The 26,344-nt window shown below is 43.9% G+C and overlaps 1 protein-coding gene across 2 annotated transcripts; it reads left to right on the forward strand.

Moving 5' to 3' along the window:
- Positions 1-124: 124 nt before the first annotated feature.
- Positions 125-25,507, forward strand: LOC106611571 (RING finger protein 145). Of its 2 annotated transcripts, none has more exons than XM_045723782.1 (12): positions 125-323; positions 949-1,280; positions 2,912-3,020; positions 3,665-3,756; positions 4,375-4,616; positions 12,445-12,620; positions 16,482-16,622; positions 17,049-17,231; positions 20,337-20,484; positions 20,610-20,709; positions 21,798-22,054; positions 23,939-25,507. In XM_045723782.1, the coding sequence occupies exons 2-12, from the start codon at positions 1,112-1,114 to the stop codon at positions 24,830-24,832; spliced, it is 2,511 nt and encodes an 836-aa protein (XP_045579738.1). In that variant the 5' UTR covers positions 125-323; positions 949-1,111; the 3' UTR covers positions 24,833-25,507. The 2 variants fall into 2 exon arrangements, with proteins under 2 accessions (XP_045579738.1, XP_045579739.1); XM_045723783.1 differs by having other exon boundaries at positions 279-430.
- Positions 25,508-26,344: the final 837 nt, after the last annotated feature.

The raw sequence follows: 26,344 nt of genomic DNA on the forward strand, positions 1-26,344 counted from the left end.
ATATATCAATAAACTGCGCGTATTACCGTAAAACCTAAAGTACTGTATATGTCAAGTAAAAAAAAAAAGAGCGCACACGCGAGAAATAGAGCATTGTTGCATTATTTTATTTATATTTTATTCCGATTTCGGAGGTTGTCTTATTTGATTATAGCTTTACTTCAATGATTGACTTTTAATGTTAAAAGTGAGACATCTAATTTAGTAAAAATGTTTTTAAAAAATCTCATTGCTGCAAACTACTGCATCGTCGGCGAAATGACGTATTATCCGGAAATGGCAACGCAAGCGACGGTTTAGAAAACCATAACAACTCTAGCTAGGTAACTGTCCATTTTCATTTACAACATACTGCCAGAAGGATATTATTAGCTTCATTTACGATATCTTATGCGTTTCGTTTGGATATCGTTCGTGGTTTCTACAACCGGTACACCAATTGTTTTTGGTTTGTTGTTGAAATGTTGCCACTATGACAGAATCGTGATATCAGAATCAAATGTCGCTAGCTAAGAATGCTAGCGTCTTAGCATGTTCTAATAACATCTGGTTCTAGCTAGCTACAATTTAAAATGCTGTGGTTTAGCTGTTGTCCTCCAACATAAATAGACCCCAAACAGTTGAGATGTAGTTGGCTGACAACCTTGGCATACTAAGGAACGTATAACGTAAATGCAGTTAACTTATCAAGGGTCACTTCGGGTTGTACACCCTCAATGTCAATAGTCCCATTATGTAATGTGGATACTTGTGGCAGAAAACAAGACCGTCGCCTTTAAAAAGCCAACTAATATATTTCACCAGTAGGACGGCGGTCATTGGTAGACAGATTGATAGTTTTATTTTGTTGTTGTCAACTTTGGTGTTGATCATGTCAGTAAATGTCAATGGTATTGTGTGTGTGTGTGTGTGTGTGTGTGTGTGTGTGTGTGTGTGTGTGTGTGGCAGGTGAATAACCGATCATTAAGAGGGACCAGTCAGATGGACAGACATCTACCTGCCTCTCTTCCTACTCATCTAGGAGAGCATCCATGGATCTAACCATGTGACAAAAGCATTCTGCTCACCAACATTTTTCTACCACGCCAAAAGGGGACTAATTTATCTCAAGATGCCTCGTTTGGAAGACGTTGCCAACATTGTTCTGAGGGTGCCATGCATCCTGGTACTGGACTTGCTCTATAAATGTGACATTGATAGCTTCACAGAGCACCTCAGGGCGAAGAACGAAGACATGCTCTTCAAATACAAATATATTATCTGGAACCTGTATTACCTAGGTAACATTCAAACATGTCATCTATGTCCCAAATAGCACCCTAGGGCTCTGTTCAGAAGTAGTGCACTATATAGGGAATAGGGCCCTGGTCAACAGTAGTGTACTATATAGGGAATAGGGCCCTGGTCAACAGTAATGCACTATATAGGAAATAGGGTGCCATTTGAGACAGAACCATTACCATATCATCACAGATTTCTCCAACGTGACTTTAACCATTTGTGTTATCTTTCCTGAAACACACCATTTCACTGTAGAGGATACCAGGGCTGTATTCACTAGCAACTAAACAGAACCAAGTGGAACAAAACAGGGAGGGACATACCTGAATTTGCCCAATGGAAACTCTAGTTTTGTTGAGAAACATTTTCTGTTGGTAGTAATATATGCCATTTAGCAGACTCTTTTATCCAAAGCAACTTAGTCATGTGTGCATCCATTTTACGTATGCGTGGTCTCGGGAATCCAACCCTCTATCCTGGCGTTGCAAGCCAAATGTGGCAAAACGTTTTGCAACGTTGCACATGTTTTGTTGTTGTTGGAATGTTCCAACAGGAATCTGTTCCAAAAACTTTGTAAATAGCAAGGTAGCCAACAAACAACGCAGTTGAAGACCCTGTGGAAAAGTTGTATAGCCGGCAGAATAAAATACTGGGTCGAGAGTGGGCCATTTCATTAAGTTTTTCACTCATCAACGTTTATTCCCGAAAAATGTCTTCTCAGTCTGGTAGCCTGTGGACAAACATTAAGAATAAGCTACGTGGTGAGTTGATGCCTATTCGGCAGCTAGTTAGCTAGGTGAATTGATCATGCTACTTTGTATGCGTTGCTTGTTGGCAACCTTGTATTTTACAACGTTTTTGGAACGTTCCACAAATTATACCCACCTGTGTGTGTATGGGTGTGTGTATGGGTGTGTGTATGGGTGGGTGGGTGTGCGTGTGTGTGTATGGGTGGGTGTGTTGTGTATGGGTGTGCGTGTGTGTTGTGTATGGGTGTGTGTGTGTATGGGTGTGTGTGTGTGTGTGTATGGATGGGTGGGTGGGTGTGTATGGGTGGGTGTGTATTGGTGGGTGTGCATGTGTGTTGTGTATGGGTGTGTGTGTGTGCGTGTATGGGTGGGTGTGTGCGTGTGTGTGTGTTGTGTATGGGTGTGTGTGTTGTGTATGGGTGTGTGTGTGTGTTGTGTATGGGTGTGTGTGTGTGTTGTGTGTGTATGTGTGTGTGTGTTGTGTATGGGTGTGTGTGTGTGTGTATGGATGGGTGTGTATGGGTGTGTGTGTGTATGGATGGGTGGGTGTATGGGTGTGTGTGTGTGTATGGATGGGTGGGTGTGTATGGGTGGGTGTGTGTGTGTATGGATGGGTGGGTGTGTATGGGTGGGTGTGCATGTGTGTTGTGTATGGGTGTGTTGTGTGTATGGGTGGGTGTGTGTGTGTGTTGTGTGTGTTGTGTATGGGTGTGTGTGTGTGTGTGTATGGGTGTGTGTGTGTGTGTATGGGTGTGTGTGTGTGTTGTGTATGGGGGTGTGTGTGTGTGTGTGTGTGTGTGTGTGTGTGTGTGTGTGTGTGTGTGTGTGTGTGTGTGTGTGTGAATACCACTATCAGTGCTGTTGTCTCTGTCCTCCTCCAGGTCATGTGATCAACGCGGTGGTGTTGGTTTTACCATTGAGACACATCATCAAGCTCTACCTCCACATCCTCACCACTCTGCTCTTTTACGTTGGACACCACATCTCCAAGTGAGTGTCTACACTTTCAGACATTGCCATAAAACCATGAAGATAGATTTCAGCAACACAGAATAAAATCAGCTAAGGCTGTTATTAGGAGAGACTAGTTAATCACAAAACCTCAAAATGGCTGACGTTTACTGAGGACTAACAGCTAACACTCCTGTTATAATTTCACAGTTCTTCCCAGACACGCCACAATGCAAATAGATTTTCTATAGCTGTACGGAGTGTGACAACTTCTATGACAGTCTGTACGTCTTGGGTCAATCTTATGAGAACAACTACACTTCCCAGAATGCAAATAGATTTTCTATAGCTATACGGAGTGTGACATCTTCTATGACAGTCTGTACGTCTTGGGTCAATCTTATGAGAATAACTACACTTCCCAGAATGCAAATAGATTTTCTATAGCTGTACGGAGTGTGACATCTTCTATGACAGTCTGTACGTCTTGGGTCAATCTTATGAGAACAACTACACTTCCCAGAATGCAAATAGATTTTCTATAGCTATACGGAGTGTGACATCTTCTATGACAGTCCGTACGTCTTTTTCCTCGTTGTCCATCTTTATAAAACCAGATATGAAAGATGTTTTCCCCTTGCTGTTGTTGACATGGTGAGTGATCGTTGATGTGTTTTCCACAGGGACTATGTCCATGGAGAGGTGCAGTATGGGTATGATGGAGCCCTGTACCTCGACTCTCAGGCCTTCAACCGCTTTGTCTCTTCCCTGACTAGTAAGTCACACACTGACTCTCAGGCCTTCAACCGCTTTGTCTCTTCCCTGACTAGTAAGACACACACTGACTCTCAGGCCTTCAACCACTTTGTCTCTTCCCTGACTAGTAAGACACACTGACTCTCAGGCCTTCAACCTCTTTGTCTCTTCCCTGACTAGTAAGACACACACTGACTCTCAGGCCTTCAACCTCTTTGTCTCTTCCCTGACTAGTAAGACACACTGACTCTCAGGCCTTCAACCACTTTGTCTCTTCCCTGACTAGTAAGACACACTGACTCTCAGGCCTTCAACCTCTTTGTCTCTTCCCTGACTAGTAAGACACACACACTTGCACTATATCCCTTTGTTTTCCAATAGTTATGACTGGCTAACTCACTGTACAAACCATAATATAGCCATTTTTTAAATCTGTTTCTGTGTCTCTGTATCTCTCTGTATCTCTCTGTCTCTCTCTCTCTCTGTCTCTCTCTCTGTCTCTCTCTCTGTCTCTCTCTCTCTGTCTCTCTCTGTCTCTCTCTCCGTCTCTGTATCTCTCTCTCTCTCTCTCTCTCTCTCTCTCTCTCTCTCGCTCTCTCCCTCGTTGGTTTGTGTTTATGTGCCCCTCTGTGTGTAGGTCAGGTCATATTGAGTACGTTGTGTGCCTTCCTCATGAAGACCAGGAAGGTGTGGCTGTTCTCTGCCCACCTTCTGCCCCTATTGGCCCGTCTCTGTGCCATGCCCCACGACACCCTGCTTTTGGTCAACTCCTTCTCCACGGTCCTGACTGGAATAGGTGTGGCCATGTTCCTCCTGTCCAATCTGTTCGTGCCGTACCGGCTGGCCAGGGCAGCCTACTCTGAGCTGCTTCAACTGGAGGTACCGTACTGTAACCCATTCACCACAGTGAGATCCTCTCCTTCTGTTTCTCTCTCTCTACCTATCTGTTTCTCTCTCTACCTATCTGTTTCTCTCTCTCTACCTATCTGTTTCTCTCTCTCTACCTATCTGTTTCTCTCTCTCTACCTATCTGTTTCTCTCTCTCTACCTATCTGTTTCTCTCTCTCTACCTATCTGTTTCTCTCTCTCTACCTATTTGTTTCTCTCTCTCTACCTATTTGTTTCTCTCTCTCTACCTATTTGTTTCTCTCTCTACCTATCTGTTTCTCTCTCTACCTATCTGTTTCTCTCTCTACCTATCTGTTTCTCTCTCTACCTATCTGTTTCTCTGTAACCCATTCACCACAGTGATATCCTCTCCTTCTGTTTCTCTCTCTCTTACTAACCCACTCGCGTTATTCCTCTCGCTCTCTCTCTCTGTTTCTCTCTCTACCTATCTGTTTCTCTCTCTCTCTCTCTGTCTCCTCTCTCTCTCTCTCTCTCTCTCTCTCTCTCTCTCTCTCTCTCTCTCTCTCTCTCTCTCTCTCTCTCTCTCTCTCTCTCTCAATGTACAGTGCCTTCACAAAGTATTCATACCCCTTGACTTTTTACACATTTTGTTATGTTACAACCTTATTCTAAAATGGATTAAAAGAAATAAAAAAAATCCTCAGCAATCTACACATAATACCCCATAATGACAAAGCGAAAACAGGTTTTTAGAAATTTTAGCAAATGTATTAAAAATTAAAAACCAATACCTTATTTACATAAGTATTCAGACCCTTTGATATGAGCCTTGAAATTGAGCTCAGGTGCATCCTGTTTCTATTGATCATCCTTGAGATGTTTCTACAACTTGATTGAAGTCCACCTGTGGTAAATTCAATTGATTGGACATGATTTGGAAAGGCACACACCTGTCTATAGAAGGTCCCACAGTTGACAGTGCAAACTAAGCAATCGGGAGAGAAGGGCCATGGTGAGGGAGGTGACCAAGAACCCGATGGTCACTCTGACAGAGCTCCAGAGTTCCTCTGTAGAGATGGGAGAACCTTCCAGAAGGACAACCATCTCTGCAGCACTCCACCAATCAGGCCTTTATGGTAGAGTGGCCAGACGGAAGCCACTCCTCAGTAAAAGGCACATGACAGCCCGCATGGAGTTTGCCAAAAGGCACCTAAAGACTCTCAGACCATGAGAAACAAGATTCTCTGGTCTGAGGAAACCAAGATTGAACTATCTGGCCTGAATGCCAAGTGTCGCGTCTGGAGGAAACCTGACACCATCACTACGGTGAAGCATGGTGGTGGCAGCATCATGCTGTGGGGATGTTTTTCAGCGGCAGGGACTGGGAGACTAGTCAGTATCCTGGGAAAGATGAACGGAGCAAAGTACAGAGAGATCCTTGATGAAAACTTGCTCCAGAGCGCTCAGGACCTCAGACTGGGGCGAAGGTTCACCTTCCAACAGGACAACAACCCTAAGCACACAGCCAAGACAACGCAGGAGTGGGTTCGGGACAAGTCTCTGAATGTCCTTGAGTGGCCCAGCCAGACTTGAACCCGATCGAACATTGTGGCGGATGAATCAGAATTAGTTGGGTAACATAGATAATTAACATGTCTTATCTGCATAATATGCTTATGTGATATACTTGTTATTAGAATGTATCCCTTTGGACTCTGGTGTTGGCAGTTGCACTTCTTCCCTCAGCTGGGGCTCAGTCACTTGGGGCCCAGAGAGGGGAGAGGTCAGGCTTGTCTTTCACATATCCCTGGTGCTATGCGGAATATCAGAAAGGGAAGAGGACAGAATGGAACATTGTCTTCATATGTGAATGTGTCTTTACCTATTCTAAACCATGTGAAGGGATGGCGTGATTAATGAGGAACCAATTACTTGTCTCCACAATGTCTGTGCGCAAGTCACTCCCCTCAGTGAGCTTGTCCAGGAGTGGAGTCAGGAGGGGGTTTACTTGATATGGGAGTATCTAGAGTTGACAATTGAGTTATGCCATTGGATGAGTTGGTGTTTTTGTACTATGAAGTACGAGGAACGAGATTAGAAACCTCGTTTTAGGGACCAAACTGAATGATAATTTATAGCGAATGCTATCTGGCTGTAGATACTCCTCTCTAAAGTAAACAGTCTTTCTTTGTGAACAGTTCCTAAATATCTGTGGTTTGTCATGTCAAAGGGGGGGTGGATCTTTGCTATAAAAGATCTCAGTAGCAATTGTGTTCAACACTCAAAGGGTCATTAGAAATGGCGAATCGTTGAAAGTCAAGTGCTAATGCAAAGCTCTTATTGTTAAAGATGTAGTTTAAGTATAACTCTGACTGGTGTGTGAAGTTTGTAACTCTCCTCATTTGGTAATACAGAAATTAGCCACCACAACATCTTTGGAGAGACCTGAAAACAGCAGTGCAGCAACGCTCCCAATCCAACCTGACAGAGCTTGAGACAATCTGCAGAGAGGAATGGGAGAGACTCCCCAAATACAGGTGTGCCAAGCTTGTAGCGTCATACCCAAGAAGACCGGAGGCTGTAATCACTGCCAAAGGTGCTTAAAAAAAAGTACTGAGTAAAGGGTCTGAATACTTATAAAGATGTGATATTTCAGTTTTTTTAAATTATTAATACATTTGCAAAACATTTATTTTTTTGTCATTATGGGGTATTGTGTGTAGATTGATGAGAATTTATTTTAATTTAATCCGTTTTAGAATAAATCTGTAACGTAACAAAATGTGGAAAAAGTCAAGGGGTCTGAATACTTTCCAAATGAACTGTATGTGAAGTATTACATAAATGAAAACTGTTTGAGCAACAAACATATAGTACAAAAAAGTATATATACAGTTGAAGTCGGAAGTTTACAATTCTATTTTTTTTCATCAGACCAGAAGACATTTCTCCAAAAAGTACGATCTTTGTCCCCATGTGCAGTTGCAAACCGTAGTCTGGCTTTTTTTATGCCGGTTTTGGAGCAGTGGCTTCTTCCTTGTTGAGCGGCCTTTCAGGTTATATCGATATAGGACTCGTTTTACTGTGGATATAGATACTTTTGTACCTGTTTCCTACAGCATCTTCACAAAGTCCTTTGCTGTTGTTCTGGGATTGATTTGCACTTTTCGCACCAAAGTACGTTCATCTCTAGGAGACAGAACGCGTCTCCTTCCTGAGCAGTATGAGAGTTGCGTGGTCCCATGATGTTTATACTTGCGTACTATTGTTTGTACAGATGAACGTGGTACCTTCAGGCGTTTGGAAATTGCTCCCAAGTACGAACCAGACTTGTGGAGGTCTACAATTTTTTTTCTGAGGTCTTGGCTGATTTCTTTCAATTTTCCCATGATGTCAAGCAAAGAGACACTGAGTTTGAAGGTAGGCCTTGAAATACATCCACAGGTACACCCCCAATTGACTCAAATTATGTTAATTAGCCTATCAGAAGCTTCTAAAGCCATGACATAATTTTCTGGAATTTTCCAAGCTGTTTAAAGGCACAGTCAACTTAGTGTATGTAAACTTCTGACCCACTGGAATTGTGATACAGTGAATTATAAGTGAAATAATCTGTCTGTAAACAATTGTTGGAAAAATGACTTGTGTCATGCACAAAGTAGATGTCCTAACCGACTTTCCAAAAACTATAGTTTGTTAACAAGAAATTTGTGGAGTGGTTGAAAAATTAGTTTTAATGACTCCAACCTAAATGTATGTAAACTTCAGACTTCAACTGTATATAACAAAACCAGGGTTGTTTCTAGTCTGACTGGTAATGTTAGTAGTGTGTTTCAGGGTTGTTTCTTCCAGGGTTGTTTCTTCCAGGGTTGTTTCTTCCAGGGTTGTTTCTTCCAGGGTTGTTCCTTCCAGGGTTGTTTCTTCCAGGGTTGTTCCAGGGTTGTTCCTCCGAGGGTAAAATGGTATAGTATCTACTTTCCTGAGATCTGGACTGTTTCTGAAAGATCATCACTTAGTTTTCTCATCATATTAATGGATAGTGCCCAGTCCTTACAATACTGTTCTAGTTAGGACAGGCTTTGTTGTAGCCCCTGTTCTGTTGGTGACAAGATCACTAAGTCATCAGCATTCATTATTTCTTTGTCTTCAGTGTTGTGGTACGAGACCTCAATATCGTGTGTCCGATACATCTCTACTCGGTCTTGTGTCAGTGAACCTATAGGCCTTCAGTGGTGAACCTATAGACCTTCAGTGGTGAACCTATAGACCTTCAGTGTGTGACCCTATAGACCTTCAGTGTGTGAACCTATAGACCTTCAGTGGTGAACCTATAGACCTCCAGTGTGTGAACCTATAGACCTCCAGTGTGTGAACCTATAGACCTTCAGTGGTGAACCAATAGGCCTTCAGTGGTAAACCTATAGACCTTCAGTGGTGAACCAATAGGCCTTCAGTGGTGAACCTATAGACCTTCAGTGGTGAACCTATAGGCCTTCAGTGGTGAACCTATAGGCCTTCAGTGGTGAACCTATAGGCCTTCAGTGGTGAACCTATAGACCTTCAGTGGTGAACCTATAGACCTTCAGTGGTGAACCTATAGACCTCCAGTGGTGAACCTATGGACCTCCAGTGGTGAACCTATAGACCTTCAGTGGTGAACCTATAGGCCTTCAGTGGTGAACCTATAGGCCTTCAGTGGTGAACCTATAGGCCTTCAGTGGTGAACCTATAGGCCTTCAGTGGTGAACCTATTGGCCTTCAGTGGTTCACCTATAGAGGTGAACCTATAGGCCTTCTTCACTATTACTCTACATTGTAGAGTAATAGTGAAGACATCAAAACTATGAAATAACACATATGGAATCATGTAGGAACATTTACATTTACATTACATTTAAGTCATTTAGCAGACGCTCTTATCCAGAGCGACTTACAAATTGGTGCATTCACCTTATGATATCCAGTGGAACAACCACTTTACAATAGTGCATCTAAATCTTTTAAGGGGGGGGGGGGTTAGAAGGATTACTTTATCCTATCCTAGGTATTCCTTAAAGAGGTGGGGTTTCAGGTGTCTCCGGAAGGTGGTGATTGAACCAAAAAAAGTGTTTCTTCAAAGTAGCCACCCTTTGCCTTGATGACAGCTTTGCTCACACTTGGCATTCTCTCAACCAGCTTCACCTGGAATGCTTTTCCAACAGTCTTGAAAGAGTTCCCACATATGCTGAGCACTTGTTGGCTGCTTTTCCTTCACTCTGCGGGCCAACTCATCCCAAACCATCTCAATTTTATTTTCATTTCACCTTTATTTAACCAGGTAGGCTAGTTGAGAACAAGTTCTCATTTACAACTGCACCTGGCCAGGATAAAGCAAAGCAGTGCGACACAAACAACAACACAGTGTTACACATGGAGTAAACAAGCGTACAAATATCGTACAAATAACACAATAGAAAAAAAGAAAGTCTATATACAGTGTGTGCAAATGGCGTGAGGAGGTAAGGCAATAAATAGGCCATAGTAGCAAAGTAATTACAATTTAGCAAATTAACACTGGAGTGATAGATGAGCAGATGATGGTGTGTAAGTAGTGATACTGGTGTGCAAAAGAGCAGCAAAATACATAAAAACAATATGGGGATGAGGTAGGTAGATTGTGTGGGCTATTTACAGATGGACTATGTACAGCTGCAGCGATCGGTTAGCTGCTCAGATAACTGATGTTTAAAGTTAGTGAGGGAAATATAAGTCTCCAGCTTCAGTGATTTTTGCAATTTGTTCCAGTCATTGGCAGCAGAGAACTGGAAGGAAAGGCGGCCAAAGGAGGTGTTGTCTTTGGGGATGACCAGTGAGATATACCTGCTGGAGCACGTGCTACGGGTGGGTGTTGTAATCGTGACCAGTGAGCTGAGTTAAGGCAAAGGTCGGGTGGGTTGAGGTCGGGTGGGTTGTGGACGCCAGGGCATCTGATGCAGCACTCCATCACTTTCTTTCTTGGTGAAATAGCCCTTACACAGCCTGGAGGTGTGTTGGGTCATTGTCCTGTTGAAATACAAATAATAGTCTCACTTTTGACTGGTACTGTATGTTGAAGAGGGGGGGGGGGGCTTAAGCTGCATCCCTGTCTCATTCCCTGGCCCTGTGGAAAGAAATGTGTGTGTTTTTTGCCAATTTTAACCGCACACTTGTTGTTTGTGTACATGGATTTTATAATATTGTATGTTTTTCCCCCCCAACACCACTTTCCATCAATTTGTATAGCAAATCCTCATGACAAATTCAGTCAAAAGCTTTTTGGAAATCAACAAAGCATGAGAAGACTTCGCCTTTGTTTTGGTTTGTTTGTTTGTCAATTAGGGTGTGCAGGGTGAATACGTGGTCTGTCGTACGGTAATTTGGTAAAAAGCCTATTTGACATTTGCTCAGTACCGTAATTTCCAGACTATTAAGCGCAACTGAATATAAGCCACATCCACTGAATTAAAAAAAAAAGTATTATTTTGAACATAAATAAGCCTCACATGTCTATAAGCCGCAGGTGCCTACCGGTACATTGAAACAAATGAACTTTACTCAGGCTTTAACGAAACACGGCTTGTAACAAAAATAAATGGGCTTTAACGAAACACGGCTTGTAACAAAAATAAATAGGCTTTAACGAAACACGGCTTGTAACAAAAAATACAAAATTAGCAGTTAGCTTTAGTTGTCTTTTTGCACTGAGTCAATTCCTCACGCTGCTGTTTCCAACGTTTTATCATTCACTCATTAAGACCAAGCTCCCGTGCAGCAGCTCTATTTCCTTTTCCAACAGCCAGATCAATCGCCTTCAACTTGAAAGCTGCATCATATGCATTTCTCCATGTCTTTGCCATGATGAGTGTGACAAAATGACTACCGTAATCAGAATGATGGGAAGTTTGAGAGCGCTCGATTTAATCTAAACAGTAAACAAAAAAGTTGTTTGACCTTAACCCGTTCGGAAATTTCATTGGTCTAATGAAAGCTTCATGCCGCCAAAAAACTGAGCACGTCACAGAATGTGGTTTTTGGAGAAAAAAAAATTTGAAAGCGGGAAAAATCCATATATTAGCCGCGTCATTGTTTAAGCCGCGAGGTTCAAAGCCTGGGAAAAAAGTTGCGGCTTATAGTCCGGAATTTACGGTATATTGTTTTCACTGAGGAATGTATGAGTCTGCTGTTAATGATAATGCAGAGGATTTTCCAAGGTTGCTGTTGACGCAGATCCCCCGGTAGTTATTGGGGTCAAATTTGTCTCCATTTTTGTGGATTGGGGTGATCAGTCCTTGGTTCCAAATATTGGGGAAGATGCCAGCTGAGGATGATGTTAAAGAGTTTAAGTATAGCCAATTGGAATTTAAGGTCGGTATATTTTATCATTTAATTTTGTTTACCATCAACACCACAGGCCTTTTTGGGTTGGAGGGTTGGTTTTTTCTCATTTAGTTCATCCAATGTAATTGGAGAATCCAGTGGGTTCTGGTCGTCCTTAATAGTTGATTTTACGATTTGTATTTGATCCCTCTCTTTCTCTCTCTCTCCCTCTCTCTCTCTCTCTCTCTCTCTCTCTCTCTCTCTCTCTCTGTCTCTGTCTCTCTGTCTCTTTCTGTATCTCTCTCTCTTTATCCCTCTCTTTATCTCTATATCTCTCTCTCTTTATCCCTCTCTTTATCTCTCTCTCTGTCTCTCTCTCTATGTCTCTCTATGTTTCTCTCTCTTTCTCTCTCTCTCTCTGTCTCTCTCTCTCTTTGTCTCTCTCTCTGTCTCTCTCTGTCTCCCTCTCTTTATCTCTCTTTCTCTCTGTCTCTCTCTCTCTGTCTCCATGTCTCTCTCTCAGGTGATAGAGCTGTATAGACTCCTGGCGGTGACTATCTCCCTTTGGAATCAGTTTGCAGTGCCAGTGCTGTTCAGTGTGTTCTGGTCTGTGCTGTTTGTGGTCCAGCTGTGCTCTTACTCTGTGACCAACAATACAACAGGCAGCCATGAGGGGGTGCTGTTCTTCCTCCTTACAAGGTACACTCCATAGAGATACATGTAAGGTTACATAATTCAGCTAACTTTCCCAACATTCACAGGTTTTCCAGAAATCCTGGTTGGAAGATTCCTAGAATCAGAAGGCAATAAGCAGAAAATTCAAGGAATCCTCCAACTGGAAATTTTGGGAAAGCTGCAACCCTTGATACATTTATGACGCTAGACCTAAAACCTAAGGCTGCTGTGTTTCCTCATCCACCACCATGGTCTCTGTAGACTTCCCCTGACTGGGACAGTCATTAGAGATACATGTAATTCTCTGGTACACTAACTCAACCACTCATATTCTGGGTAGAAATGTGTATTGAGTCTCCTGTAGATCCATGATACCAATATGTGTATCTACATTGCCTTCAGAAAGTATTCATACCCCTTAACTTTTTTCTACATTTTTGTTGTGTTACACCCAGAATTTAAAATGTATTAAATTGAGATGTTTTGTCACTGGTCTACACACAATACCCCAGAATGTCAAAATGGAATTATGTTTTTAGAAATGTATACAAATTTTATGAAAAATGAAAAGTTGAAATGTCTTTGAGTGAATAAGTATTCAACCCCTTTGTTATGGCAAGCCTAAATAAGTTCAGGAGTAAAAATGTGACTGACCGGCACGATTCATTCTTATGTAGCAACATTTTATATTGTGTTTCTTCCATTGGATAAAAGTAGAGACTCGGAGCTAGAAAATGCTATATCAGACACTACAGTTGAGGAAAAATGGGAAAGTAATTCTGCTTTGAAAGTTGATGCACTTGTAAACTCACTTTTCAGAAAATGGCCCTTGAATGTTTTGGTACACCTACAGGAGAGCTCTTCTTTGTCTACACCCATTCAGCATCATTCACACCCTCTTAAGCTTTAGCAACACCCATCTCTTTAATGATTCACATCGGATGCCATGTACTAAACAACCAAGACTAAAGGCTGGTTTATTCTACGGGTGTGTTCGTAAATTCAATCTGGAGTGCCAGAGTGCGCTCTGGGCGTTCATAAATTCAGAACGTTGTCAGATTGTCCGTTTGTAAATTCGGAGCATTTCGCTCTCGGAGCGTTCAGAGCGCACACTGCCAGGCAGTCACTGGATGCTCTGGCCTAGTAGTAGGGGTTGATCCGAGAGTTCTGACCTAACAACGGTAGTCAAGCACCCAAGCTAACGTTGGCTAGCTTGCTAGCTATGTACTTCCAGACACAAATGAGAGAACAGCTCACTCTGACCATTATACTCGCCCTAGCAGAGCTGGTTAGGCTGTTTTTATGTTATCCAGAGCGTTGGTGACTGTAACTGTGCTGCTGGCAACAATTGAATTACAGTTTTGTTTTTGCCAACGTTGACCCACACCGGCCGTATTCAACGGGTGTTCAGCGTTCAAAAAAAATGTGTCAGTTGTTCTGCGCTGTGGCACACTCAGACGAGAGTCCTCTGAAATCGGAGTAAAAAGCCAGAGCAAATTTACCAGCTACGTCAATCGACAGTTGTCGTAGTGACATCATGAACATTCTATTGAAATGGTTACTTGCATAGTGGAGTCTTTTGTTTAGACATGTAGCTAGCTGGCTAGCTAAACAATGAACCAAAATCCCAACTCATAACGTTACTACCCTGCATGAATCTGTAGGTAGCAAACCAATCAGGTTCAATGTTAGCTAGCTAGGCTCTGAGATATACAAATAATATTACTACACAGATCATACAGGTAACGTTAGCTAGCGAGCTAACAGTACGCTTTAACTTGAAATGAAAACAACTTTCTGTGTGTTCTCTTTTCGACTTTTCGACAATCAAACGGCAGAATTTTCTCCATCTCCTTAGCTATCATACTCTAATTCTGCTGATTTCAAAACTCGGTCTTCCAGAAAGTGGAGAGCAACACTTTTGCAGTTGTACTATGTGACATTTTTATTTAAAAAAGCCGCGTTAGAAAGACAGAAGCGTGCTACATGGCAGTCCAATCTGAACTCATCTCTCGGCAATGCCAGCCCACCCATTATCTCAGCCAATCATGGCTAGTGGGAAGGTTCCTGCCTTTTTCTGTGGTTAAACCAACTAGGCTCGTAATTTAAAAATTGTATTCCTATTTACAGATAGCATACAAGTTTGTTATTAAGGCACATGAAAGTTCAAATGTTCCAGAAGGCATTTTTGACCAAAAAAAATGCATTTTGATTTAAAAAAACAAAGCGTGTACTGTATGTTTGGGACAAATCCAACACATCACTGAGCACCACTCTTCATATTTTCAAGCATGGTGGTGGCTGTATCATGTTATGGGTATGCTTGTCATCGGCAAGGACAAGGGAGTTTTTTTTGCTTATAATATTTTATTTCACTCTTTTTTTTTTTTTTACAATAAACACAAACATACATAGACAAAAACAATAGACAATGTAACATTTACATGCATACATTTCAACAAACATTAACATAACAGATTTATTATTGAAAAAAAACTGGCTACAGACAGAAACAACGTAACACAATCTGAAGTGATATGGGGCAGAGTCTTACAAGTTATTAGAAACAACATTAGGTGTTGATATTGTGGGAACATGTGGGTCTGAGCAAGTGTGATGTCATTAATGTTTGTTGACTAGGGAGTTTAAGGATAAACATAAACATACTAGAGGAAAATCTGGTTCAGTCTGCTTTCCACCAGACATTGGGAGATGAAATTCACCTTTCAGCAGGACAATAACCTAAAACACAAGGCCAGATCTACACTGGAGTTGGTTACCAAGACGACATTGAATGTTCCTGAGTAGCCGAGTTACAGTTTTGACGTAGAGATGCAATATAGTTCCAATATAGTTATATATTGCTCCAATATAGTTCGTCCTAATTTCAGTTTGTGACAAAAAAAGCTAATATGTTGTAGAAAATCATTGTACCATCTAAACCGCTGTGAAATATATTTTACTTAACCCAAAAAAATATTTAGTTTTCAGCTGTTTGAAGCTGGTGTACAAAACCAAAAGTAAAAGACATGAAAACTAAATTTAAGATCGGGAAGCATAGAAATAACGTACATAGAACAGATCTACCGCTTCTTAGACTGGCTTTCAATGAGAATGACAGATCTATAACACACAGAACAGATCTACACCGCTTCTTAGACTGGCTTTCAATGATAAAGACTGATCTATAACACACAGAACAGATCTATCGCTTCTTAGACTCGCTTTCAATGAGAATGACAGATCTATAACTCACATTTCTATGTGCATTTGGTCGGGTCGCCCAGAAAAAGTTAAATATTGCATGTTTAAATCGGCTTGGAAATGGCTGTCTAGCAATGATCAACAACCAACTTGACAGAGTTTAAAGGATTGTAAAATGAATCATGTGCAAATATTGTACAATCCAGGTGTGCAAAGCTCTTAGAGATTTACCCAGAAAGAGTTTTGAATTTTTCTTCCACGTTGACATTACAGAGTATTTTGTGTAGATTGTTGACACGAAATGACAATGAGATCCATTTTAATCCCACTATGTATTGAATCCATTTTAATCCCACTATGTATTGAATCCATTTTAATACCACTATGTATTGAATCTATTTTAATCCCACTATGTATTGAATCCATTTTAATCCCACTATGTATTGAATCCATTTTAATACCACTATGTATTGAATCCATTTTAATCCCACTATGTAACACAACCAAATGTGTAAAAGGGGTGTGAATACTTTCTGAAGGCACAGAAGATCAAAATATGATCACATGTCTGTCTGTCTGTCTGTCTGTCTGTCTGTCTGTCTGTCTGTCTGTCTGTCTGTCTGTCTGTCTGTCTGTCTGTCTTGTCCTCTCCTCTCCTCTCCTCTCCTCTCCTCTCCTCAGTGTCTCTGAGTGCTGTGTCACGCCCTACTCCCTGCTGGGCCTAACGTCTGTGGTGTCTTACCTGGGCCTGGGGCTTCTCAACCTCACCAAGTTCTACCTGGGGGGCTACACTGCAGTACAGAATGACAACGTCATGCACAGGTGGGTTGGGAGCTGGGGGTTGGGTTACACAAGGCAGGTGTCTGGGACTGCATCCCAAATGGTACCCTATTTCCTATATAGTACACTACTGTTGACCAGGGCCCGATTCCCTAAATAGTGCACTACTGTTGACCAGGGCCCTATTCTCTTTTGCAGTGCACTATATAGAGAATAGGGTGCCATTTGGTATAGAGTGAATATAGAATCAACAATACTTCTTTACTCTGTTTCATTATGTGGTTGAATTTCTCTCAGGAGCATCATTACAAGTATTATTGTGTGTGTGTGTGTGTGTGTGTGTGTGTGTGTGTGTGTGTGTGTGTGTGTGTGTGTGTGTGTGTGTGTGTGTGTGTGTGTGTGTGTGTGTGTGTGTGTGTGTGTGTGTGTGTGTGTGTGTGTGTGTGTGTGTGCGCTTGCCCCCACCAGAGGTGTGACTGAGGGTGTAACGTTGCTGCTGCTGGCTCTTCAGACGGGTCTTTTAGACATGCAGGCTCTGCAACGCACCTTCCTCCTCAGTATCATCCTATTCATCGTCGTCACCTCCACTCTGCAGTCCATGATAGAGATCACAGACCCCATCATCCTGGCCCTGGGGGCGTCTAGAAACAGGTACAGTCTAACCCCGTCATCCTGGCCCTGGGGGCGTCTAGAAACAGGTACAGTCTAACCCCATCATCCTGACCCTGGGGGGAGTCTAGAAACAGGTACAGTCTAACCCCATCATCCTGGCCCTGGGGGGAGTCTAGAAACAGGTACAGTCTAACCCCATCATCCTGGCCCTGGGGGGAGTCTAGAAACAGGTACAGTCTAACCCCATCATCCTGGCCCTGGGGGCATCTAGAAACAGGTACAGTCTAACCCCATCATCCTGGCCCTGGGGGCGTCTAGAAACAGGTACAGTCTAACCCCATCATCCTGGCCCTGGGGGAGTCTAGAAACAGGTACAGTCTAACCCCATCATCCTGGCCCTGGGGGAGTCTAGAAACGGGTACAGTCTAACCCCATCATCCTGGCCCTGGGGGAGTCTAGAAACGGGTACAGTCTAACCCCATCATCCTGGCCCTGGGGGAGTCTAGAAACAGGTACAGTCTAACCCCATCATCCTGGCCCTGGGGGGCGTCTAGAAACAGGTACAGTCTAACCCCATCATCCTGGCACTGGGGGGAGTCTAGAAACAGGTACAGTCTAACCCCATCATCCTGGCCCTGGGGGAGTCTAGAAACAGGTAAAGTCTAACCCCATCATCCTGGCCCTGGGGGCATCTAGAAACAGGTACAGTCTAACCCCGTCATCCTGGCCCTGGGGGCGTCTAGAAACAGGTACAGTCTAACCCCATCATCCTGACCCTGGGGGGAGTCTAGAAACAGGTACAGTCTAACCCCATCATCCTGGCCCTGGGGGCATCTAGAAACAGGTACAGTCTAACCCCGTCATCCTGGCCCTGGGGGCGTCTAGAAACAGGTACAGTCTAACCCCATCATCCTGACCCTGGGGGGAGTCTAGAAACAGGTACAGTCTAACCCCATCATCCTGGCCCTGGGGGCGTCTAGAAACAGGTACAGTCTAACCCCATCATCCTGGCCCTGGGGGCGTCTAGAAACAGGTATAGTCTAACCCCATCATCCTGGCCCTGGGGGGAGTCTAGAAACAGGTACAGTCTAACCCCATCATCCTGGCCCTGGGGGGAGTCTAGAAACAGGTACAGTCTAACCCCATCATCCTGGCCCTGGGGGGAGTCTAGAAACAGGTACAGTCTAACCCCATCATCCTGGCCCTGGGGGCGTCTAGAAACAGGTACAGTCTAACCCCATCATCCTGGCCCTGGGGGCGTCTAGAAACAGGTACAGTCTAACCCCATCATCCTGGCCCTGGGGGAGTCTAGAAACAGGTACAGTCTAACCCCATCATCCTGGCCCTGGGGGAGTCTAGAAACAGGTACATTCACACATGTTCTGGAACAAAACCGTTGTAATTGCAAAATTGTATGTATCGTTGTACACAGATTCTACCCCCCAAGCCGTAAGACTGCTGAACACTTAATCAAATGGCCACCGGACAATTTACATGGTCACTTCACCCCTACGTACATGTACAAATTACCTCGACTAAACTGTACCCTCCACATTGACTCTGTACCGGTACCCCCTGTATATAACCTCCACATTGACTCTGTACCGGTACCCCCTGTATATAACCTCCACATTGACTCTGTACCGGTACCCCCTGTATATAGCCTCCACACTGACTCCCTACCCCCTGTATATAGCCTCCACACTGACTCCCTACCCCCTGTATATAGCCTCCACATTGACTCCCTACCCCCTGTATATAGCCTCCACATTGACTCTGTACCGGTACCCCCTGTATATAGCCTCCACATTGACTCTGTACCGGTACCCCCCTGTATATAGCCTCCACATTGACTCCCTACCCCCTGTATATAGCCTCATTATTGTTATTTTATTGTTACTTTTTATAATTTTTGACTTTAGTTTTTTTGGTAAATATTTTCTTAACTCTTTCTTGAACTGCACTGTTGGTTAAGGGCTTGTAAGTAATCATTTCACAGTAAGGTCTACACTTGTTGTATTCGACGCATGTGACTAATAAAGTTTGATTCGATTTTTTTGCTAACAACTAGTCACAGCCAACAGGTTCAATGGAAGTTTCAGATTTATACCGTTTCCTGTGACCCTACGGCAGTGGATCTAGACTCCTGTCTGTCAACAGTGACATCTGTCAATATCCACACATTTTAGTCATTTAGCAGTAGTGAGTGATACATCGTACTTTTTCGTACTGGTCCCCCGTGGGAATCGAACCCACAACCCTGCAAGTGCCATGCTATACTAACTCAGGGTTGCTGTCCTTGTAGTTATGGTAATAGGCCAGTGATGTTCTTCCTCGCTCTCTCTCTGTGCCTATAGGAGTCTATGGTGGTGAACTCTCACTCTCTCTCTCTTTCTCTCCTTCGCTGCCTCTCTTTCTCTTTCTCTCGCTGCCTCTCTTTCTCTTTCTCTCGCTGCCTCTCTTTCTCTTTCTCTCGCTGCCTCTCTCTCTCCCTTTCTCTCGCTGCCTCTCTCTCTCCCTTTCTCTCGCTGCCTCTCTCTCTCCCTTTCTCTCGCTGTCTCTATCTCTCTTTCTCTCGCTGCCTCTCTCTCTCTTTCTCTCGCTGCCTCTCCCTCTCCCTTTCTCTCGCTGCCTCTCTCTCTCCCTTTCTCTCGCTGCCTCTCTCTGCCTCTCTTTCTCTCGCTGCCTCTCTCTCTTTCTCTCGCTGCCTCTCTCTCTCTCGCTGCCTCTCTCTTTCTCTCGCTGCCTCTCTCTTTCTCTCGCTGCCGCTCTCTCTTTCTCTCGCTGCCGCTCTCTCTCTTTCTCTTGCTGCCGCTCTCTCTCTTTCTCTCGCTGCCGCTCTCTCTCTTTCTCTCGCTGCCGCTCTCTCTCTTTCTCTCGCTGCCTCTTTCTCTCGCTGCCTCTCTCTCTCTTTCTCTCGCGGCCTCTCTCTCTCTTTCTCTCGCTGCCGCTCTCTCTCTTTCTCTCGCTGCCGCTCTCTCTCTTTCTCTCGCTGGCTCTTTCTCACTCTCTCTCTTTACCTCTCTCTCTACCTCTCTCTCTCTTTACCTCTCTCTCTTTACCTCTCTCTCTCTCTCTCTACCTCTCTCTCTCTCTCTCTCTGCCTCTCTCTACCTCTCTCTCTCTCTCTCTCTCTCTCTCTAGGAGTCTATGGAAACACTTCCGAGGTCTCAGTATGTGTCTTGTCCTGCTGGTGTTCCCAGGATACATGGCATATAAAATCTCCCAGTTCTTCCACATGGACTTCTGGCTCCTCATCCTGGTCTCCAGCTGCATGCTCACCTCTCTGCAGGTAAGACTCAGTCACATAAATGTAGGAGTTATCTCTTAGTAGGCTCTGTTTCTCTGAAGTAAACCACGTTTTTCACAGTCTAGAAATGAATGCTAGACTTTTGTTGTCGTTGTCTGGTCTCCTAGGTGACAGGTACCATGCTGATCTACTTCCTCTTCATGGTTGAGCTGTTCTGTAGTGACCCTATAGACAGCCTGGATGAGATCATCTATTGGGTCAATGCAGGTAACACAATATACCTGTCATGTACCTACCTGTCCTGTAGTACCTGTCCTGTACTTACCTGTCCTGTACCCCCCTGTCCTATACTCACCTGTCCTGTAGTCACCTGTCCTATACCCACCTGCCATGTAGTACCTGTCCTGTATCCACCTGTCCTGTACCCACCTGTCCTGTACTCACCTGTCCTATACTCACCTGTCCTGTATTTACCTGTCCTGTACCCACCTGTCCTGTACCCGCCTGTCCTGTACCCGCCTGTCCTGTACCCACCTGTCCTGTAGGCACCTGTCCTGTAGGCACCTGTCCTGTCGCACCTGTCCTGTACCCACCTGTCCTGTACCCACCTGTCCTGTAGTCACCTGTCCTGTAGTCACCTGTCCTGTAGTCACCTGTCCTGTAGTCACCTGTCCTGTACCCACCTGTCCTGTACCCACCTGTCCTGTATTTACCTGTCCTGTAGTATCCAGTCCTGTACATACCTGTCCTGTACAGACCTGTCCTGTACATACCTGTCCTGTACCTACCTGTCCTGTACACCTGTCCTGTAGTCACCTGTCCTGTACCACCTGTCCTGTAGTCACCTGTCCTGTACCCACCTGTCCTGTAGTTACCTGTCCTGTAGTACCTGTCCTGTACCTACCTGTCCTGTACCCGCCTGTCCAGTAGACTCCTGTCCTAACACTTGTCTTTGTTATACTAGCTCTGACTTTGCTAATAGCTGCTTTATTGAGGAAAGTTTGTCTTACTATGACTGAGATGTGGTTGTTGGTACCTAGCTACAGTATGTTAAGATGAAGGCCCTCTGGGTAAGAGAGTCTGCTAAATGACTAAAATGTAAATGTGAACCCCAGTCGGCCGTGTGCTGGAGTTCGTTGTGGCCCTCTGGGTAAGAGAGTCTGCTAAATGACTAAAATGTAAATGTGAACCCCAGTCGGCCGTGTGCTGGAGTTCGTTGTGGCCCTCTGGGTAAGAGAGTCTGCTAAATGACTAAAATGTAAATGTGAATCCCAGTCAGCCGCGTGCTGGAGTTCGTTGTGGCCCTCTGGGTAAGAGAGTCTGCTAAATGACTAAAATGTAAATGTGAACCCCAGTCAGCCGTGTGCTGGAGTTCGTTGTGGCCCTCTGCGTGGTGGCCTACGGGACCTGGGAATCTCTGTTTGGGGAGTGGAGCTGGATGGGAGCCTCAGTTATCATCATACACTGCTACTTCAATGTGTGGCTCAGAGCTCAGACCGGCTGGAGGAGCTTCCTGCTTAGACAGGAAGCAGCCAAGAAGATCAACTCCCTCCCCCGGGCCACGGCCAATCAGCTGCAGCAACACAACGACGTTTGTGCCATCTGCTTCCAGGTCAGTCATAAAACACTGTATGATGTATCCTACATGTCAACTCTATTCTGGGTCAAAAATAGTGCACTAAAAATGTAATAGGGTTCTATTTAAAACATCTCTATGCATGTTTGGTCATGGCCATCTGCTTCCAGGTCAGCCAGGGTCAAGGGATGGTGTCTATACTGGTCAATAGTTTTAACCTGTTCTGTGAATATGTTTAGGTTACCGTAATAACCCCAATAGATTCACCATCAACTCAATAATGTTATCAATCATGCATAATTTCTCCCCATAAAAAAAGAAGAGAATTTATAAGTCAGGTTTATACCAAATAGTTTCTTGTTACTTTTTTCTTCGTTAAAGCAGGTCCGCTCATTAGATTGACGAAGGTGGTATTTTCTGAGATTAAAGTGACCAACACGCTCCTCCTCCAACAACACATAAAACCTCACATAATTCTGATCAAAAACAATGACAATTTTTTTCTCAAGCCGTGGAATATTGGCTTTTTAGGTAAGCACTGATGCCACCCTATGATAAGCAGTGCTGCTCGAGCAAAATATTTATCTTGTCCATTCCCAACGTGTCTCTCCAGGGTGCTGTTGGAGAGAGGCATCGCTGTGGCGCTTCACCAACTTTCAGTCAAAAATAAAATTATCGAACATAAATCATGTAGCAGATAGAGAAACAGTAGGTGGTATTTTCTGTAATGAGACGGAGAGTTTTTACATCGTGCAGGTTTCTCCCATCGAATAGCCTAACCTAAATGGTGCTTATTCAACTAAAAAATATCCCCAATAAATCCTAAAAACAGGACAAGGTCAAAGTACAATGGACAATATGGAATGGACAATCGGGCCACTCACAACTGCTGTCCAGGAATTTCATCCCGTGGGCTAAACTATCATAATCAGTGGTTTCAAGTTTGTATCCCTACATGTTTGACAAGCTGATCATTGCGAAAAATAAGAATTTTCTGCATTTCCTGCTGTGTAAACACATTGATTCTTATTGCAAATAGGCTCAGGATAACTCCTGTTAAAGTTAGGTCGCTGATATTCAGAGTTTAAATCTCCAAATTGATTAGTCACAGGAAACGGGACTAATACAGTCAATGTAACGGCCTGTTTTACAAATGATGGGTCCTACCACATGGATGGGTCCTACCACATGGATGGGCCCTACCACATGGATGGGCCCTACCACATGGATGGGTCCTACCACATGGATGGGCCCTACCACATGGATGGGCCCTACCACATGGATGGGCCCTACCACATGGATGGGCCCTACCACATGGATGGGGCCTACCACATGGATGGGCCCTACCACATGGATGGGGCCTACCACATGGATGGGTCTACCACATGGATGGGGTCTACCACATGGATGGGGCCTACCACATGGATGGGGCCTACCACATGGATGGGGCCTACCACATGGATGGGCCCTACCACATGGATGGGTCCTACCACATGGATGGGCATTCATAAAGTTCCATTGCTGGCTGACATGGTAAGGCTACACCCCAGTATGCGCGGGGCCAGCCTTAATTTGGCCCAAACATAGACTTCTATAAATTACGTTGTTTCAACTGTCATTCAGAACCAAAAATGAACCTGATTTCAACATCTGGGGAAAACACGTATTTTCAACGTCCGGAAAATATGTCTGTTCAACTTTCATTCAGAACATAAAATAACGTAACTTCAACGTCTGGGGAAAATTCTTATTTTTGACGTCTTTTTTGTTGTTGTCTTATCTGGGGCAGCAGAACAGCCAGGACCAGCCCTGGTTCAGGGAGTTGGTTAAAGATATTTCTGGGAGAGCTTGGACAGGGTTTTGAGTTTGGTTAGTTCCTGTTAGTTCATTTGAGTAATAAACACATCTCTTCCTCTGCAGGAAATGAGCTCAGCCGTGCTGACGTACTGCGGACATTTCTTCCATGGAAACTGCCTGCGTAAGTGGCTCTACGTCCAGGAGACTTGCCCCATGTGTCACCAGGCCATCCGCCCCACTCCGCCAGAAGACTTCCAGGCTGCTCCTACGCCCTCTACAGGGACCGGGCCAGGCCGGGAAGAGGAGAGGAGAGGCTCCAGAGATCAGACTCCAGGCAGGGACGACACACACCAGCCACCAGCTAACCTACCATCCCCAGGCTCCTCAGATCAGCAGGAGGGGACAGAGAGCCTGGGAGAGGGAACCAGTGGTTTAGATAGAAAGGACAGAACAGGACGCCCACGTAGGAAACCTGTCCAGGGTCACCGCTTCAGTTCCACCGGGGACTTTGTAGGCTTTGTCAGCCCAGGCTCTTCTGAGGGTAGTCCTAGTCCAGGGAAGCCTTGGGATGGAACTCATCCTACCAACAGGTCCAACGGTGGAGAGGTTGACTGCACGATCAAAGAACTATTGGTTCTATCTACTCCCAAAGAGCAGATTGGCAGAGTATTCACTAGAGTGAATGAGGCTACACAGAACTGCAGGACTGAGAACAACCTTGTAGTTGAAAACCAATGTGGACCTATGTCAGGGAAAACAACCAGAAAGACCTCGAGGGCTAAAAGTGTAAACAGGATAGGAGATCTCAGTCAACAGAACTATGAACACACGGGACAACCACGGTCACACACTCTAGGTGATGGACATACACAGAAGGATGAAAGCCAATCAGAACTGGACACGCCCTGGGATGTTAAATCTACCCGGCGACAGAGATCTAGGCTAGGTAGTAGTTCTACTAATAGCAGAACGGAGGAGGAGGGATTCCATCACAACAGTACCTTTGCGGAGTGGTGAAGGGAAGCCCCAACAAGTCCACTAAAACCCCCTCCCCCAATGCCTTCTTTCTGTGAAACAACGTTGGAAAACTAATGTCGTACCCTTCAGCTTGCAGTCCGACAATACATGTGTTTATTTAGTTATTTAATTGATGGTGTGTGTATTGGATTGGATTTAGGGGCAAACATGTAAAAACCCAAGATAAGAAATTAAATCTATGAAATACACAATTTATAGATTAGGGCTGGGTGGTATACTGTATTTTACTGTATGGGTCAATGATGAATAAGATTTTCAAAAGTGAAAAAAAAATAAAACAGGGTAAAATATTAATTTTGAAACACTTTGTATGTACCCTATGCATATTCAGGGTTTGTGGCCCAAAAACTGTGAACATTTTGACTGTTAAATTTACCTCCTAAAAAAATATTCAGACTATTATTTCAAGCAAAGAAGAGTAAAAACATGAATATATTCATGGTCTCAAGTATTCAACATCAAAGAAGTAAAACCATTACAGTATAATAAATCTTCACTGGACGATCCCTCATTTTGAACGACTTTCAACAACAACTTCAGTAAGACAAATGAAAACCATATGAAATGTTTCTCTTGTAGACTGAGCTTCTCTGCATTTCTGATACAAAATGATGTTGTTTTTTTAACATTAAAAACACTGGTTGAGCCAAATGACTTATTTTACGGTGTCATTACTCTCACTCATTCACTCACTCACTCACTCACTCACTCAGTGATTTTTATTAATCAATTACCAAAACTGTGACTCAAATGATTGCCATGCAGAAACATTTTATCATGAACATGGCAATGAACTTCTAAAAACAGGATATAAATTATGCATTATGAGGAAAAAAAACTTTTTTGGTCGGTGTGGTGTGTTACCTTTATTTAAATAGGCAAGTCAGTTAATAACACATTTTTTATTTACAATGACGGCCTACCCTGGCCAAACCAGGACGACGCTGGGCCAATTGTGCGCCGCCCTATGGGACTCCCAATCACGGCTGGATGTGACACAGCCTGGATTCGAACCAGGGACTTAAGTGACGCCTCTTGCACTGAGATGCAATGCCTTAGACCGCTGCATTCATGTGTGTGTGTTAATTATTTAACTGTACTAGGATGCTTAAAAGGCAACTAAAATGTTAAATATGGGTATCGTTTTTTTTGGGCAAGGAAAATATTGGATATCGGTATCGGACAAAAATGGCATTTCGGTGCATCCCTAGTATGTACGTACAGTCACTTTGGGGACGACGTCATCGATGCACTTATTGATGAAGCCAGTGACTGATGTGGTTTACTCCTCAATGCCATCGGAGGAATTCCGGAACATGTTCCAGTCTATGCTAGCAAAACAGTCCTGTAGTTTAGCATCTGATTCATCTGACCACTTCCGTATTGAGCGAGTCACTGGTGCTTCCTGCTTTAGTTTTTGCTTGTAAGCAGGAATCAGGAGGATATAATTATGGTCAGATTTGCCAGCTGGAGGGCGAGGGAGAGCTTTGT

Source organism: Salmo salar, chromosome ssa09, assembly GCF_905237065.1.
Source record: "Salmo salar chromosome ssa09, Ssal_v3.1, whole genome shotgun sequence".
Classification (NCBI taxonomy): domain Eukaryota; kingdom Metazoa; phylum Chordata; class Actinopteri; order Salmoniformes; family Salmonidae; genus Salmo; species Salmo salar.

Bases quoted from the DNA above. Each gene is read 5' to 3' on its own strand.
- LOC106611571 (XM_045723782.1), top strand. From the start codon at position 1,112: ATGCCTCGTTTGGAAGACGTTGCCAACATTGTTCTGAGGGTGCCATGC. The intron at 4,617-12,444 runs GTACCGTACTGT...TCTCTCTCTCAG, and splicing joins CTGAGCTGCTTCAACTGGAG to GTGATAGAGCTGTATAGACT. The intron at 17,232-20,336 runs GTACAGTCTAAC...CTCTCTCTCTAG, and splicing joins CTGGGGGCGTCTAGAAACAG to GAGTCTATGGAAACACTTCC.